Source organism: Grampus griseus (assembly GCF_964374135.1).
Source record: "Grampus griseus genome assembly, chromosome: 1".
NCBI lineage: Eukaryota > Metazoa > Chordata > Mammalia > Artiodactyla > Delphinidae > Grampus > Grampus griseus.
In genome coordinates, this window is record NC_139017.1 from 71267193 (window position 1) to 71283500 (window position 16308).

The following is a 16308-nucleotide window of genomic DNA, read 5'->3' on the forward strand; positions in this document are numbered from 1 at the left end:
GTGCGCCCCTCTCTGGACCTGACCTGAACCCTTATTAGCACGCTAATCATGAAGTCTGTGTCTCACTCATTGTGGTTGAGGAGAGAGACCAGGTCTTCAGACAGGGGTCAGTCCAGAGCCAAGCAGGATTGGGGTATAGCAGGGCCTGTTCTGAGAATCATGTATGATTTTAGGCCTTGTACCCCCTTTGCTGCTTCCCTACTGCTCATCTGGGGCAGCCACCAGCCTCCCGCCCTCCTGGGTTCCGCTGGCCGGGCCAGGAGAGGATGGGGGATGGGAGTCCCAGGGGGGTCCTAGGAGATTCTTGTATATAGTAGGGTGGGACTCTTCTAAGTGATCTCTGAGCACTTAAGCTCTGGAGTCCCATTCTTCCTGGATGGAGAGGGGGTGCAGGGATGGGGGTACAGAGGGGATTTCCTCCTCTCCTTCCTCCTGTTGTGAATTAACTCACCTCTCCTCAGCCTTCCCCTCCAGACCACCAGCCAGGGAGGGGAGCGGAAGGAGGTCACAGCCAGGAACACTGGCCTGTGACAACTTCCCTCCTTCCCGCCAATGTGAGCCATCCTGAGATGTCTGTACAATAGAAACCAAACCAAATGGGCACCCCTCGGTCGCCGAGGGGGGGTGGGGAGGGGGGTGGGAAGATGGGATGTCTGTCTGTCGATCCCCCTCCCCCTCTCCACTCTACCCACAAAGGCAGAAGACTGTTACACTAGGGGGCTCGGAAAATTCAATCCCACTCTTACTAATTGAGCCAAACCTAGAAACAAACGCAAAACACATAGTGAGAGACAAGATAGAGGAGAGAAAGAGAGCGTGAGAGGGAGCGAGATAGGTGACCAACACAGAGGAGAGAAAACAAAAATAGCAAAAAAAAAAAAAAAAAAAAAAAAAAAAAGCAGTTCTTTATAATTTAATATTCTATTTTAATAAAGGCGTTTATTACCGTATAAATGTAGCAAAGAACCTGGGCTAATATGAAAAAAAAGACTTTTTATTAGGTAATTTATTATATGAAAAGGATATTTTATTTTATGATAAAGTGATCCTTAAAAAAATAAAAAAACTTTAGAAGGTTTAGAATATATGTAGGGAGAGAAGAAAAAAATACATTTGTATTCAGAGTTAAATCTTAAAAAAGTGTTTTTAATATATGTTCGGGTTTACGTTCCTTTTTCCCCCCACTTTTTTTTTGGGGAGGAATGTCATTTGCTTTTCCGGGGGAGCATCCTGGGATGGATGGTGGAGACAGGGGCTAGGGGAACTTGGTCCCTCGGGGGCCCTGCAAGTAGATTGGATTTCACTCCTGGGGCTCCCTCTCCCCTCTACCCCTCCCCCTCGGGGGAGCCGGCAGAGCCAAACAAAGAAAGGGATTAAGGAGAAAGGAAGAAGCTGGAGGACTGAGGACTGAGGATCCTGGGGTGTCCCCCCCTTCCCCTGCCCTGTCCCAGGGGCGAGTGAGAAGGGGAAGTCCAGAACTGAGGCCTAGCAGGCCTACGGGAACCCTCAGAGAGGTGTGAGATTTAAGAGAAATAGTTTTTTTTGTTTGTTTGTTTTTTTAACCAAAAATGAGAGAGAGAGAAGAAAAAGAAAGAAACCGAGGGGTTTAAAAGAAAAGAATACTACAAAATAATAATTATAATAATAATAATAATTCAAATTTATTTCATATAATCCTAGAGAAAAAGAGAAAGAATTACTAGTTACTTAGTAGATGATATTCAGATAGCTTAAAGTTTAGTAGCATTGAGGGCCCCTGGGTCCAGTAGAATGTATAAAAGTCATAACGAAAAGGAAAATAGAGGAGGGAAGTGGCTGAGTCCACCCTAAGCCGCTCCATCTTCAGATATCAGGGTGGGAGCAGGTTGCTAGGTAAGGTTAGGAGCTTCCTTCCCGTCTGCTGGGGTTGATTCTGAGAATCCTTGGATTTTTAAATTATAGGACAAATAGATAAGGGGCTCAGTTCCCAGGGTCTTTGAAAGGACGAACAGTGGTCATTTCAACCAGAGGAGGGCTGGGCTAGGGACAGCAGAGGAGGGAGAGCACATTCACCTGCACCCCTGCTCTGCACCCCAGTACCTGAGGGCCTGGCCATCCTGGCCTTCCCTGTCTGTCGGGCAGCCCTTACTCCGAATATGTCCTCTTGGGGTTCTCTGGGAGGATGGAGACTGCCCAGCTCCAACCCTCCTGAGGCAACTTCTCCCGGGCCTAACTGAGGAAGTCCTTCTTGAAGTATAACCTCAATCCACTCCACCTCAGGTTGATTCAAGAGCCTGGTAGGTCATTTCACCAACAGACACACATGCACATGTTTCCTTCTCAGAGCTTCAAGGGGACTGAGGGGGTGGTCTGTCCCCCTTCCTTGTTCCCACCCAATATTCTACTTAGCTTCTGACCTCCATGGCCGCGGGTGGAGGAGCCAACTCGATAATCGTTCTCCTTTAAAGCTGCACTGTGCTTTACAGGTTTGCAAAAGTGCTTTATTATCTCATAGAAGTTAGATTCCAAGAAGGACTTCCCACCCACTGGGGTAGAGCAGAGATGCTGCCCTTAAAGGCCTGGGAGAACTGGTCCCCAAGGGTACAAAGGCAGGGGGAGAGCAGCAGCAACTTTGGGTGACCCTGACCCTAATGCTCTGTTCTAGTCCACCTCCATCTGTAAGTGTTCAGGTAGGGGTCGTCCACTGTGCCCTGGCCCCAGGGCACATCGCCCTCCCCACAGAAAACTGGGGAGCTTGGCTTTCGCTTGTGAGAAATCAACTTGTTTTTTAAGCACTTGCCTTCTACCAACCCCAGCTTGCAATCAGGTCGGGCCCCTCCCTCCTATCCAAGGGGGTGTGGAGGCCCCTTGGTTCTTGGCAAGAAGAGCCTGTTCCATGACACCAATGACTCATGGCCCTCCCTGGCCCTAGACCCCAAACACACATCTCCCTCTCCCCAGTTTACTCTTCTCACCCCACCTAGGGACAGATATCCCCCCTGCTCTTTTTGTCCTAGAAACCCCGCTAGTTTGGGAAGGTAGCGTCTGGGGTGGGGAGGGCTTCCCCTTCCCCGCGCGAGGGTACGGGTGGGGTAGGGTGGGTGGGGGGAGACAGCCCTGGGGCAGGGGGAGTGGTCTCTCCACTGTAGAAAGTAGAGTAGGATTGTGGTCAGACTTAATTTGAGGCATCTAGTGAAGACACGTTACAAATCCACCAAGGAAAAACGTTTCAAAAGCAAAATAAAGGCGGGAAAAAAACGGACCCATGAATAATCAAGTCAAAGTGATGTTGCACAAAACACAGAGAAACCAAGAAGGGGGAGGGTTAATGTATTAAATGTGCTATTAAGAACTTAATTTTATTAAAAGTATTATTACTTAAGGCTCTGGCCTCTTTTCTCTGCATGCGAGTCTGAACCACCTTGGGGTGAGTGGGGTTTTCTCTGGTGTGATTCTGGGCGACCCTGCTCACCTTGCAGGAAGTGGACGGCTCCTGTCTGCTCTCCACAGTTCCCTACTTGCGTCTCCAAGTGCTCAACCTCTCTTTTTTCTCCCCATTTACCGCCTTCTGTTCCTTGGGGGTGCCAGCAGACCTCCTTCCACTCTGCCCTGCAGAACAGGGGAAGGCGAGGCTGGGTGACCTCGACGCTCCCCGGACAGCCAGCTCGTGGACTCGATGGAGAAGGGGCAGAGAGCTGAGAGCCCAGCACTCCCCACTCATCCCCACCAGGTTCAATCCATCCCTACACACCACACCCCCTCTTCGGGGTCAGGCAGAAACCTGGAAGGAACACTTAGACCCGCCACCTCCCAGGCTTAAAACCCCTTCCCCAGCACACACAGACAGGGCCAGCCCTGACTCCCGCCTCCTCCCCTCACCCCTGGCATTGGAGTGCCCTCAGTTCTTGGCACCAGGGCCCTGGGCACCAGATGGTACCCGCTGATGGTTTCCTTTTGTCTTGCCTTCCAGATACCCCCTCTCTGCCATGCTGTCCTCCCTCCCCTACCTGCCCTGGGGGTTGGCAGAGGGAAGGGCGGGCCCCTCCCACCCCCTTGGCACTGTCCCCGGACTCCAGAGGCAGCTGGCCCTGGGGGGCAGTGTATGGTGGGGAGGATGGAGGGGGAGGGGGAGGGGGAGGGGAACTGGGCCAGAGATGAAGGGGAGGCACAAGGAAGCAGCAGGATGTCCAGGTCTTGATACAAAACACAGCTTTATTGGGGGGCCCTATTCTGTGAGGGGGTGACCGATAATAGAGATATGTGGGGAGGAGGGGCAGCGCATGAAGACCTTAGAGCTCTGCGGGGCTGCGAACAGGGACCGGCCACTCTGACATCTGGAACCACAGGGCAGGGAAAGCTCCTGGATCTGGGGTGGGAATGGGGGACACCAGAGCGCCAGCAGGGGCAGGTCAGAGGCTGATGCAACAGGCCCTCTTCTCACCAGGGCCCGGCTCACTGCCCAGGGTGAGGGCATTGGTCCGGGTGCTGTTCTGCCTCTGCTTGGACACCTTGGCGAAGATCTCTGTGAGGGCACAGGGCAGTGGTCAGGTCAGATGAAGATTTAGAGCCTGCCCTCCGCATACACACTGCACATGCCCCTTTCTGAACACCGGGGGTTCTGCTAGAAGGAAGAGGAGTTTGGGCACCTGGGTCCCTTCTACTTACGTGGGTGGAGAAGGGCTAAGACTCAGCTCCCTGGTAAGTGTGGCCTTCTGCTTATTTCCCTAAGCTCCAGCTGAGGGGGTGGGGGGCATACTAGGGAGGCTCTAAGAAGGCTGGGGGTCGACAGAGGGGCTGAGGAATCAGCTGGGGCGGGCGAGGGCTGGGTGTCTGCGTTCCTCACACTGTCCACAGAGGCTCACGGATGGGATAGGGTGCCTGCCGAATGGCAGGGGCTCTACCTTTGAGGACAGTCTCAAAGGCCAGCTCAACGTTGGTGGAATCCAGGGCCGAGGTCTCCAAGAATAGCAGCCCATTGTTTTCTGACAGGAAAGGAAGCACACCATTAGCTGTGGAGGGCCAACGCGATAATAATAATATTTACTTCATGTTTACCATGTACATTTGCTATGCACTAAACCCTTGGCATGTGTAGCTCATATAAAACTTGAAACAACCTGTGAGGTAGGTTTGAATACTAACCCTTTCTTATAGAAGAGGAAACTGAAGCCCAGAAGCAGAGAGAATGAATAAAGAACTTGCTTGGTGTCCCACAGCTAGTCATTGGCCAAGAGATGTGAAGCTGGGCCATGGGACTCCACAGCCTACACCCTTAACCACTGTATCTTGTTGCCTCTAAACCCCAGAAAGCCTAGGGAAAGTGTGACTGCAGGTGGTCAAGGGGAGCCCACCTGCTACACTTAAGATCTCTGAGCATCGCAGGGTGGGCTGTCCTAAAACCAACTATGAATAATTGCCCATAAAGACAATCTCAGGGCAAGTGGTGGGACATAAAGAGGGACACGGGGTCACAGAGGGGAGGGTCTAGGAGATTCTGAGGAAGATGAGATAGAGGTAGGGGATCCTGCGGAGGACGTCCAGGCCGGAGCCCTACGGTGGGAACAGGGGCTGGGGAGGTGGGATCTGGGATTGCATCGGCAGGGCTGGAGGGGTCAGGCTGGGTCACGGTGGGCTCTCACCAGCGAACATGCGGGCCTCGTCAGTAGGCACCTCTCGGGCCTGGCTGAGGTCACTCTTGTTACCAACGAGCATGACGACGATCGTGGCCTCGGCGTGGTCGTAGAGCTCCTTCAGCCAGCGCTCCACCACGGCATAGGTCTGGTGCTTGGTTAGGTCAAACACCAGTAGGGCCCCCACCGCACCACGATAGTACCTGGGTGGGGGGTAGTGGGGTGGACAGAGGCAAGGTCAGGGCCATCAGGCCCAGCCTCAGAGCAGAGCCCTCAAGCCAAAAGCCAGAGATGAGTACCAGAGATGGGGAAATATGAAAACTAGAGTCCAGAGACCCAAACCGCACAGGGCAGCCCAAAGCTCCCATGTCCGAAGCTGAGCACCCTCCAGGGATACTGGTCTTGGAGCCTCCGAAGACTCACCTCCCTTCTCCAAAACCACTGGCTCCCTCCTCCTTCCTAGCCCTTCTGCTTCTCCAGGTCTTTTTTTCTGATTTTAGCCCCTGCTATTCACCAATGTATACCAGGGCTCTGGTCAAGACAGCCTCCTAGATGTCCCACCTCTAAGATCTTGACCCACAGTGTCTTCTCTCTCATGGCCGTCTTTCTAGGACTAGCTAAATCTCCCCTATCATCTGAGGCATCCTTGCAAGCACCCAGTCTCACTCTTGGAGTTAGATGGAGCTTCTTCAGACTGGCGGTATCTAATTACTCCCATGTCATTGAAGAGTCAACTGAGGCTCATAAGAGTCAGGTGACCAGGACTTCCCTGGTGGCGCAGTGGTTAAGTATCCGCCTGCCAATGCAGGGGACACGGGTTTGAGCCCTGGTCTGGGAAGATCCCACATGCTGCGGATCAACTAAGCCCGTGCGCCACAGCTACTGAGCCTGCGCTCTAGAGCCCGTGAGCCGCAACTACTGAAGCCCTCGCGCCTAGAGCCCGTGCTCCTCAACAAGAAAAGCCACCGCAATGAGAAGCCCGCGCACCGCAATGAAGAGCAGCCCCCGCTCACTGCAACTAGAGAAAGCCCGTGTGCAGCAACGAAGATCCAACACAGCCAAAAATAAATAAATAAAATAAACGTTTTAAAAAAAGAGTCAGGTGACCAGCGCAAGAGTAATGGGTATGTATAAACAAAGCCCCTGACTCCTGTGCTGTCCCCCACTACACACACACACACACACACACACACGCACACACACGCACACACACACCACCTTTGGCCTAACACTGACTGGGAGACACTCTGTGTCTGGTGTCAGGAGACCTACGTTCCTCTATGTCCTCTGAGTCTTTGTAAAATGCAGCTGAGGGGTCCAGCCCTTCACCTTGTGGTTAGACAGTGAAGGCTGCCAAGTGCAAAGCACTGTGCAGAAGTGAGGGGGTGCTCTTGACCGCGGAACCTGCCCCCATCCCAGCTGCACCCTGATTTCATCTGCTTGAGACTCAAACTTCTCGTATTTAAAGAGGAATTAATGATAGCACCCTACTCCTGTGGTACTTTGAGGATTACATAAAATGCCCAATGTAAAGTGCCTTGTACCTTCCTGGGCACATAGCAAAGACTTAAGTAAGTGGTGGCGATGACCCTTGTGTTTAGGTCCAGCAGTCAGTATCACCGCAGCCTGTCTCAGACTGTTCGTAGCTCACAGTACTCACGTCTCCTGACTCGGGCGCAGTGGCCTGTGGTCCCATTCAGGGAACTTGCTGCTGAGGGTCCTTGCCTCCTTCTCCTCCTCCACCTCTCCTCCAGAGGTGTGCCCTGACTTCCCCAGCACCCCCGCGCCCCAGGAGACCCCCAACCCCAGCTCACGCCGAGGTGATGGCTCGATACCGCTCCAGGCCAGCCGTGTCCCAGATCTGAGCCTTGACAGCGGCGGTGCCCAGCATGACAGTGCGGGTGGAGAACTCAACCCCGATGGTGGTACGGCTGTCGTGGCTGAACTCATTGCGAGTGAATCGGGATAGCAGATTGGTCTTCCCCACGCCTGACTCGCCGATCAGCACCACTGAAGGAGTGGAGAGATAAGGGCTGAGCTTGGAGGGTCTGCCCATCCGAAAAGGGGAGCTGAGCTCAGAAAACTGAGGAGGGAGCCAGGTCTCCTGGCAGAGGCTAGGGTCTGCAACTCTACATGAATGCATCCATGGCGGGGGAGGGGGCAGAAGGGCTGAGAGTTTGAAACAGGCCGTTTAAGAGTTCTAGGCCTGGTGTGTTGTGACGTGGCTGCAGAGTCGACCTGCGAATATGGTGATGGAGTGACGTCTATGGGCTGTTTGTGGGTATTGGCATTCAGGGCTGTGAGGAAGGAGGGAGGGTAGGGGCCTGGGGGGGAGGTTGCACATTTCTGGGTGGGGGAGTATGAGAACATTGTGCGTGTTTCTATGTATACGAGCTGGAAGGACAAGTGGGAGGTTTGTGTGTCTCTGCGTGGGGAGCAGAGGTGTGAACAGAAGCGTGGGTGAGGAGAAAGTTTGGCAGGTGACATGTCTGTAGGTGGGGGAAAGGTATGGACGTATGTGTACAAGAAGTTGGGATCCAGTTGTCCCCAAGAAGGGGCAGTCTTGTATGGTTAAGACCATGGGACTGGGTGTGGGACCAGCTATGTGTGTCCTTCAGCAAGCTATTATCCTCTCTGACCTTTTTCTTATGAAAAAGTGGTAATAACAATAGCATCTATCTTACGGATTGTTGCAAGAAGTAAACGAGATATTGCCCAGGATATAGTGAGTGTGCAAAACTGTTACTGTCGTTACTGTTGTTGGTAGAACAGTGCTTTTACCTTTAGGTTTCCAGGGACAAGGAGCCACCAGCGGGGCCGTGAAGAGCGTTTAGGCTGGAGGGCAGCACCCAGGGCCCAGCCTTACCCACCATGGGTGAGTTGGGACCGGGGTTAGAATGTGGGGCTGCTGTAAGTACAGCTCATAATCGCACTGGCCCTGAGCTACCCAGGGCGGTTCTGGAAAGGCAGGCAGGCACCCCAGGACTGGACACCACATATGCTGGGCGCTGGTCCCCACTCAGCCTCTGACTAGCTGTGTGACCCTGAACAAGTGGCTCACCTTTTCTGGGTCTCAGTTTCCCTGTTTATAAAACCTTTAAAGGCCCCCTCCAACTTAAAAAATTCCCTATTTGTTTAGTGCAGGAAAGAGCTGGGAGCTATATGGGTGTGTGTGGATAAGAGGTTGTGTGGACGTGTGTGTGTGTGTGTGTGTGTGTTTGTGTGTCCTGCCTCTCCCCTACTGGGAACCTCATCCCCATCTCATCCCTCCCAGTGGGTGTGCTCTGAGCCCTATCCTCTGGCCCAAAAGGGGCTCAGGGCAAGGGCTTTGGAGTCAGACAGACTTGGCTTTGAGTACTGACTTAGTGACCTTTTGTAAGCTATTTGCTCTGTGTCTCATCCTCATCTGTAAAATGGAGATGCTAATGGTTAACATTTATTGAGCGCCTACTGTGTGCCAGGCACCATCCTGAAGGCTTTACACATATTAACTCATTTAATCCTCACAACAATGCCATAAGGCAAGTACCATTATTAGTATCACCCCATTTTTACAGGGGGGTTAAATGATTTGCACAAGATGGCACAGCTAGTGTGGTAAACACGAGCTGTGCTGCTCAGATGAGCCTTCTAGGAAGGACTTGCCCCCAGCCGCAGGCAGTGCAGTCAGCACACAGCCTTCAGCTGTTGGCTCCTTCAGCATCTGCTTCTGATGCAGAGGGTAGCCTCACCTGAGGTCATACCTTTCCTGGGCAGTCTGCACGCAGCGCCCGAGCAAGGCGAGGGGAACCCAGAGCTGCCTGCCCTCGGCCAAGGCTTTGTGATCTTGCCTTGTAGTGTGACTTCTCCCTCTGCCCAATCCTGCGTCCTGCCTCTTCCTTTCACTGCTGTTGGGCCACAATAAACATCTTACGCCCCAAACTTCTCAGTGTCTGCTTCTAGTGACCCCAACCTGTAATAACTCGTAAACGGCCGGGCTGAGATCTGAACTCATGCTTTCAAAATGAAAGATAATTTTGGGGTTGTTATGGTGATTAATGAGCCACTGGCTGGCACATAGCAAGGGTTCAATAAACGATAGGAGTAGTATTGCCCCAGTCTACTGCTAACCCTTACTCTGTCTCCCTTCCTGGGAAAGATGCTGGGAGTACAGGTTCCCCAACCCCTGGTCGACTGAGAGTCCCAGCTCAAGTGAGGGCGGGGCCGAGGCTGGGAGAGGCAGTGGGGTGGGGTGGCTGGAGAGGGAACCATAGGGCAGCCAGTCCACCCTGCCCTGAAGGAGGTGTGCAGGTGGGGGTGGGGAACACTAGACTGACCAAACACAGGGGCGAGATAAAGGAGCAGGAAAGATACATGCGGGCTTCCAGGGACAGCCAAGTTGAACCCAGCTGCTGGTATTTGAGCCCAAGGGGCAGACAGACAAAGCCATGGTGCTGGGGGTCCTCCAGGTTCTGTTAGACCCTTCTCCCAATCATTACATCTTCCCTATGGCTTTCTCCAGCGCTACGACGGGATAGATCTATCCTATCTCTCCTTTCCTGTACAGTTGCCTAGAAAGGTGACTTTCTTCCTCTTAAGTCGGCTTGTTTCCCCTTCTTCTCAGGAGGGAATCCTCCATCTCTGGTGCTGCAGTGGCTGAATATTCCTAGGGGTTTGGGCTTCCATTAGGAACAGGGCAGAGGAGCCTAACTTGGTACCATTAAGGGGTGATCAGCATTATTTACTAGAGCATTCTGGCAGCGCCAGTAAACAGACCCTCCCCCACTCCTTAGGCTTTCTTTCTTATCCAAAGGAATGATGAGCCCTAGGAGGTAGGTCCTGCTAAGTGATTAAAAAGCAGGAAGGGGCCTCTGGCTCTGTTGTGCTCTTCCTGGGTCTCTCTCAGGCGTTCCTCTTTCTCTACGGACCCCGACTCACCCTTGAAGACAAAGTTATAATCTTCCTCGTTTCTGTTCCCCATCTTGGCTCCACATGGAGGGCACAAGTGTCTTCGAGGGCAGAGGTGACGGGTCTGTGCGTTGGTTCAATGCCGTCAACCCTCAGCTCTCAAGAGACCTGGATCCGGCCTTCCTCTCATCGGGAGTAAAGAGACTTCTGCAGCCAGAGGGATCGAGGGCCGACTTCAGGCTAGCCAGGGCCTAGGGGGGCTCAGCTCTGGCAGGTGGCGGTGCTGTAAGGAAGCTGAGAGGACGGAAGCTGAGAACAGGAACAGTGAGCGGCTGGAGACCTGGGGCCCAGGTGGGTGGAGAGACAATGACGTCAGACAGGTTAGACAGGTTGGGTGTCTGCTCTCAGCCTGGGCTCCTGCAAGCAGGCAGCAGGCAGGCTCAAGGGAGTGACAATGGAGGCAGCTGGGACAGGGACAGGACCTTCACAGAACCAGCTGAGAGGACAGAATTCGCGGTGCTAGGTTCCTGGGACCTGTGGCCATGGGGGGCCCAGCCACCAGTGAGTAATAGTCCCTTGGGGAGCAGGAAGCTACTCGGCCTGCCGCTTTTCCGCAGAGCCTGTGGTGAGGGGTAACTGGGGGCACAAGAGGAAGGGCTGTCGTGAGGAGGGGCTGGGGTCACCCTGCTGCAGCGCAGAGCTCTGGGAGGTGCATCTTAGATATAGCAACTTCTGCCGCTCCCTGACAGCCCAGGGCCTGGGATGGGCAGTTCCTCATCCTGGGTGGAGCTGGAACTTGCAACCTACCTGCTTGCCTGGGATGGGTCCCTTCCTACAGCACTAGGAAAGGGGCTGGTAGCTCCCCATCCAGCCTTGTTCTAAGGACGCTGGATAGGGGGAGACCTGGGGCAGAAACAGCAGATGAGGTGAGGGGTCTGAGTGCAGTGACAGGACTTCTGGATTTTTTCTACTCCTTCCCCAGGACCTGAGGCTTCAGAGAGAAGCCCTCCTGTCTGCAAAGGGCTTCCTGATGTGGAGAAGGTCTGTGTGAGCTTGTGAATGCCTGGAGAAGAGGGAAGGGGTGGCCCTTGTAGGCCGCTAGGGGGCACTCTCCCAACCAAGAGTAGAAAAGGTGTCCCCCAAGGGACTTCAGGACTGAAGGACACTGAACTCCCACGCCCTGTTTTCTCTCTGTCCAACATGACCCCCACCAGCCCCTTGTTCCTCTCAGCTCACTCCCAAGGTTTTTTGTTTTGTTTTGTTTTGTTTGCGGTATGCAGGCCTCTCCCGTTGCGGAGCACAGGCTCCAGACGCGCAGGCTCAGCGGCCATGGCTCACAGGCCTAGCAGCTCCGCGGCATGTGGGATCTTCCCGGACCAGGGCGCGAACCCGCGTCCCCTGCATTGGCAGGCAGACTCTCAACCACTGCGCCACCAGGGAAGCCCACTCCCTAGGTTTTGCCAACAGGTGGGTAAGATTCTTCTCTGAGTGGCGGCGGCCAGGTGAGGTCACACCGCTGGAGAGGCCAAGGGACCTGAGGCATCACTGCCAATAACCTTTTGGTGTTGGAGGTCGTGGAGAAGGAGTGAGTGGGAAGCCCCTCACTTGCAAAACATGAAGAACCTTATAAGCAATCCCTGCTCCTTCCTATCTCCTCTGATTCCCCCCCCATCCAAGAAAGCAGCCAAGACACAAGACAGGAGTTGAAGTTTATTCTTGGAAAGAACAAAGTCCCCCCAACCCTCCACATCCAGGAAGGCTTCCTCAGGGGGCCCTGCCCCTCCAAAAGGTCATCTCTCTTTTCTGAACCCCTGCTTCCACCAACACCCATTACGATGCTGCTACTTGGGTGAGAGGCTCCTCCAGGTACTGCACCAAGGCCTGGGCCTGCGAGAAAGGGAGGAGAAACCAGTCCCACACAAGGCCTGCCATTGGAGGGATCTTAAATTCAGGTCTACTCCTAATGCCGAGCCCCCAGCCCCCAGCCTCCAGTGTTAGCCCGCACCAGACGTGGACTGGGTGACACGAGAACGACTCTGGGAAGGTGGTGGGGATGGGAGTGGACACAATGACGCAGCATGAAGGCTGGACCCAGGGTTTTACAGGGATGGGCACATACACACCTTGGCCTTGAGCATTCCGAAGCCAACAGTCTCCTTGGCATACATGCACAGTAGAAGGTTGGCCACTCGAGTGATGGCTACACGGCCCTCCTGGTGGGGGTGATATCAGGGGATGTGATGCTCTGCTTGCACCCTTTGCCCCGCTTCCCCCATGGGCTCTTCTTGAGAGAGACTGTATCTTCCTTCCATGTCCTGGGCACAGCAGGAGCTTCTGCTGGGGAACTTTGGCCACAGACCTGGACGTGAAGTTCTGAGGCCATTCCAGCCTCAGCACAGCCACCTACTAACCAAGTTGCCCTGGGAAACTCAATCTCCCAGAAGCTCAGTTACTCTTTCTGTAACCCGTACCTCACTCCAGCTGGTGAAGATGCTAATACACAGGAAGGAGTTTTGTATCTGCAAAGGGCTGTCCAGATGGGTGATGTTATTATTATGGCTTATTATACAGTTATTATCATTATGGTAAGGGAAGAGCAGTAACCCAACTTATACTTCTCCTCACTACCCAACGTAATGCTTTTCAAACTGTAGGTTTGGCCCCAGGGTTAACTGACCCCAGATCAATTAAGAAGTTGATCAGCATTAAAAGAAAAAGAAGGGGAATTCCGTGGTCCAGTGGTTAGGACTCGGCGCCATCACTGCTGGAGCCCAGGTTCAATTCCTGGTCGGGGAACTAAGATCCCGCAAGCTGTGCGGCACGGCCAAAAAAAAGAAGGGAAATGAAGTATATTGCATATAGTAAGGGAAGTACTGTTTCATGAAACTTTCATTTTACTGCACTCTGACTTAAAATATATTTCTTATGGCTGGGTTGTGGTCAGAACATTTGAAAGCTATCGCCTTTATAGCACCAGCTCTAGGGTAGGCACCCTAGGAATCATCAGTGGAACTAGTATCCTTGGTTAAGGAGGGAGTGAGGAAGAGGTAGGTGGCTGAGTTACAGTGGAAATCCTTCCTGGAGAGTTCAGTCTTGGGGCTTTTTCAATTTGGTTCAGCAAGCTTTCGCTAAGCATCCACTGTGTGCTTGGAACCAGGTGCTGCACCCCCTGCCTCTCTGGGTACCTCATCTACTAACCTCTCCCATTCTCATGCTACTCCAGCCACTTCAACTTTGTTGATCTCTGACCAGGCATCATTCTGCCTCAGGGCGTTTGCACTTACTGTTCTCTCTATCAGAAATGTTCTTGGACTTCCATTGTGGCGCAGTTGTTAAGGATCCACCTGCCAATGCAGGGGACACAGGTTTGAGCCCTGGTCCAGGAAGATCCCACATGCTGCGGAGCAACTAAGCCCACGAGCCACAACTACTGAAGCCTGAGTGCCTAGAGCCTGTGCTCCGCAACAAGAGAAGCCACCGCAATGAGAAGCCCGTGCACTTCAACAAAGAGTAGCCCCCTCTCACTGCAACTAGAGAAAGCCCGTGCGCAGCAACGAAGATCTGATGCAGCCAAAAATAAATAAATTAATTTAAAAAAAAAAAGAAATGTTCTTAACCCAGAGAGCCACATGGCTTGCCAACTTCCTTTAGATCTTTTAGATCTTTGATGAGATGTCACCTTTTCAGTGAGACAGTCCTTGACACAAACATCCTATCTCACTTCCTTTTTGCTTTTTCTCCACAGCATTTTGAATACCTAACATACTACTTTTTACACTTACATACATATGTTACAAAACATATTTACGAACTTATTTTATGAACATACATATTTTACTTAATTTAAGGCATATGTAAGACTGTAAGCTGCATTAGGGCTGTAGTTTTTGTCTGTCTTGTTTGCTACTTTTTCCCCAGTCCTGAGAACACTGCAGGGATCTAAAAATTTGTTGACTGAACAGATAGAAAGGTGAATGAGACAGCTTCTGTTTCCAAGAAGTTCACAGTCTAATGGCCACTTCCCCTTTCTGGACTGCATCGCGTTCCTCTGTAAACTGAAGGGATTGGACTAGGGTCTGGAGACTCTGCCATGCTTCTGAGTCTGTGAATCTCAGATGACAACACTTTGTGTCTGCATATCACTCTACAGTTTATATCCACCCTTTCATTTGATCACAACAACCTGTGTGCATGGTGTGGTGATGGGGATTATTGTTTTCACCTTGGAGGTGTGGTTAAGAAAGCCCAGAGAGGTTAAGTGACTTACCCAAGGTTCCACAAATGATAAGTGGCTGGCTGAGACCAGAAGCCCAGCCAGACCTCAGGTCCAGGACTCCTTTCTCATCACCACTTGATGCATAGGGTCCTGCCTATTATAAATGCTGCTGCAGACCGACTCTTAGTAATCTTCCAGAGATCCTGTCCCTGCCCCTCCAACCATCCAGGATGGGGTCCAGGTCGCCCCTTGGGGATGCCCTTAGAGAAAGAGGAAGTGGCTCCCTTCTCCATACCATGCAGTCCATGAGGATGAATTTGAGATTGTCTTCATTAAACGCTTGGTTCCCGTTCCGGTCGTAGGCCGCCCAGATGTTACTGGCGATGGCAGCGGTGACCCGGGCGTCCGTATCCCCGTAACCGGAGTAGGCCAACAGAGATCCCTCGTTATTCAGCAGCCTGGCGAAGGAGCAGGAGGGATATCAACGTGCTCAGGACGGGGAATCAAACGCCTGGGCTCCCATCCTAACTCCCGCCACTGGCCCTTCTAGAAAGCAAGCGTCTGGGCTGAGTGTGTGCTACAACGTGCCCCGAGCACCCACTACGTCGGTTTCTCTTTTCGAGAGGGGCCCTCCGGCCGGTTCACCTAGCTGCTGCTCCCTCTGCCACCTCCTCCCTTCCCCACCCCTCCCTCGGAGAGTCGCGCGCTGCCCCACGCCAGTGCTCGCCACTCGGGTTCTCGGTCCGCACTCACAGGGTGCTCTGGACGCCTCCAGTGTTGGCCTGGCTTAGCACCTGAGTCAAAGCCTTGGGACGCAGCATGCCTGCAGCTCCTATCCCTGGGCTTTTGCACCCAGATCCCCGAGTTTCCTACTGCTGCCCTCCGCCCGCCGCTTCCCGTAGTCCAGCTGCCCTGCTCCGGAACGCCCTGGGAGTTGTAGTTTTCTGGCCTGGCTTTGTGGTTCTGACTCAACCCCGCCCCACCGCGGAGTACCCTGGGAATTGTAGTTCTTTGCGATTTCGCGAGGCACCCTGGGAACTACAGTTCGTTTTTTCCAGTGCGACCACGCGGTTATGGGGGAAAAGAGCGGGAGAAAAAGGACAGAGGCAGTACTGGAAGGACATTTAACCCCCTCGGGCAGAGAAAAGTCATATCCGCTTGACAATTCACGATTCAGTAGTTAAAAGAAAATAAAATCCCTATATTTGTCGGGCACACCTTTGGTTACTTTTCAAAGTAAATTTCTACATTATGCACAGTTCTGTGAGATGAGGCGATAGATACTATTGAGGAAACCAAGGCTCAGAAGGGCCACGCAGGCAAAATTCAGGTCTCTAGAACTGTACTTAATAGACTTCGGGCAGGCCACTACTCTCAGGGGAATAAAGTCAATCCTAGAGACAAGGGTTTAGGTGGACATCCAGAAGTGGGAAAATTCAACCTCAAAGTCGGGAGAGGTCTCAGGCCTAGAAAGAATTTGGGCTTCCCGAGAAAGACCAGTTATCACAGGGAACGGAGATAAAGCGGCGACACAGAAAGTCCTTTGTCCCGGAACGGGACTTAACCCGCGGAGGGGCGGGGGCAGCTTTGGGCCCG

The 16308-nt window shown here is 52.9% G+C and overlaps 2 protein-coding genes across 3 annotated transcripts; both read right to left on the reverse strand.

Annotated features, from left to right (window-relative positions):
- Positions 1–4172: 4172 nt before the first annotated feature.
- On the reverse strand, positions 4173–10833 carry RAB25 (RAB25, member RAS oncogene family). Of its 2 annotated transcripts, none has more exons than XM_082668680.1 (5): positions 10527–10833; positions 7445–7619; positions 5619–5812; positions 4881–4961; positions 4173–4501 (listed from the first exon to the last, which is right to left on the reverse strand). In XM_082668680.1, exons 1-5 carry the CDS (start codon positions 10567–10569, stop codon positions 4389–4391), a joined length of 606 nt encoding a protein of 201 aa, XP_082524806.1. In that variant the 5' UTR covers positions 10570–10833; the 3' UTR covers positions 4173–4388. The 2 variants fall into 2 exon arrangements, with proteins under 2 accessions (XP_082524806.1, XP_082524805.1); XM_082668679.1 differs by having other exon boundaries at positions 7424–7619.
- A 1360-nt stretch (positions 10834–12193) lies between these two features.
- LAMTOR2 (late endosomal/lysosomal adaptor, MAPK and MTOR activator 2) lies at positions 12194–15642 on the reverse strand. The gene is made up of 4 exons (XM_082657904.1): positions 15466–15642; positions 15008–15170; positions 12620–12709; positions 12194–12383 (listed from the first exon to the last, which is right to left on the reverse strand). The coding sequence occupies exons 1-4, from the start codon at positions 15531–15533 to the stop codon at positions 12327–12329; spliced, it is 378 nt and encodes a 125-aa protein (XP_082514030.1). The 5' UTR covers positions 15534–15642; the 3' UTR covers positions 12194–12326.
- Positions 15643–16308: the final 666 nt, after the last annotated feature.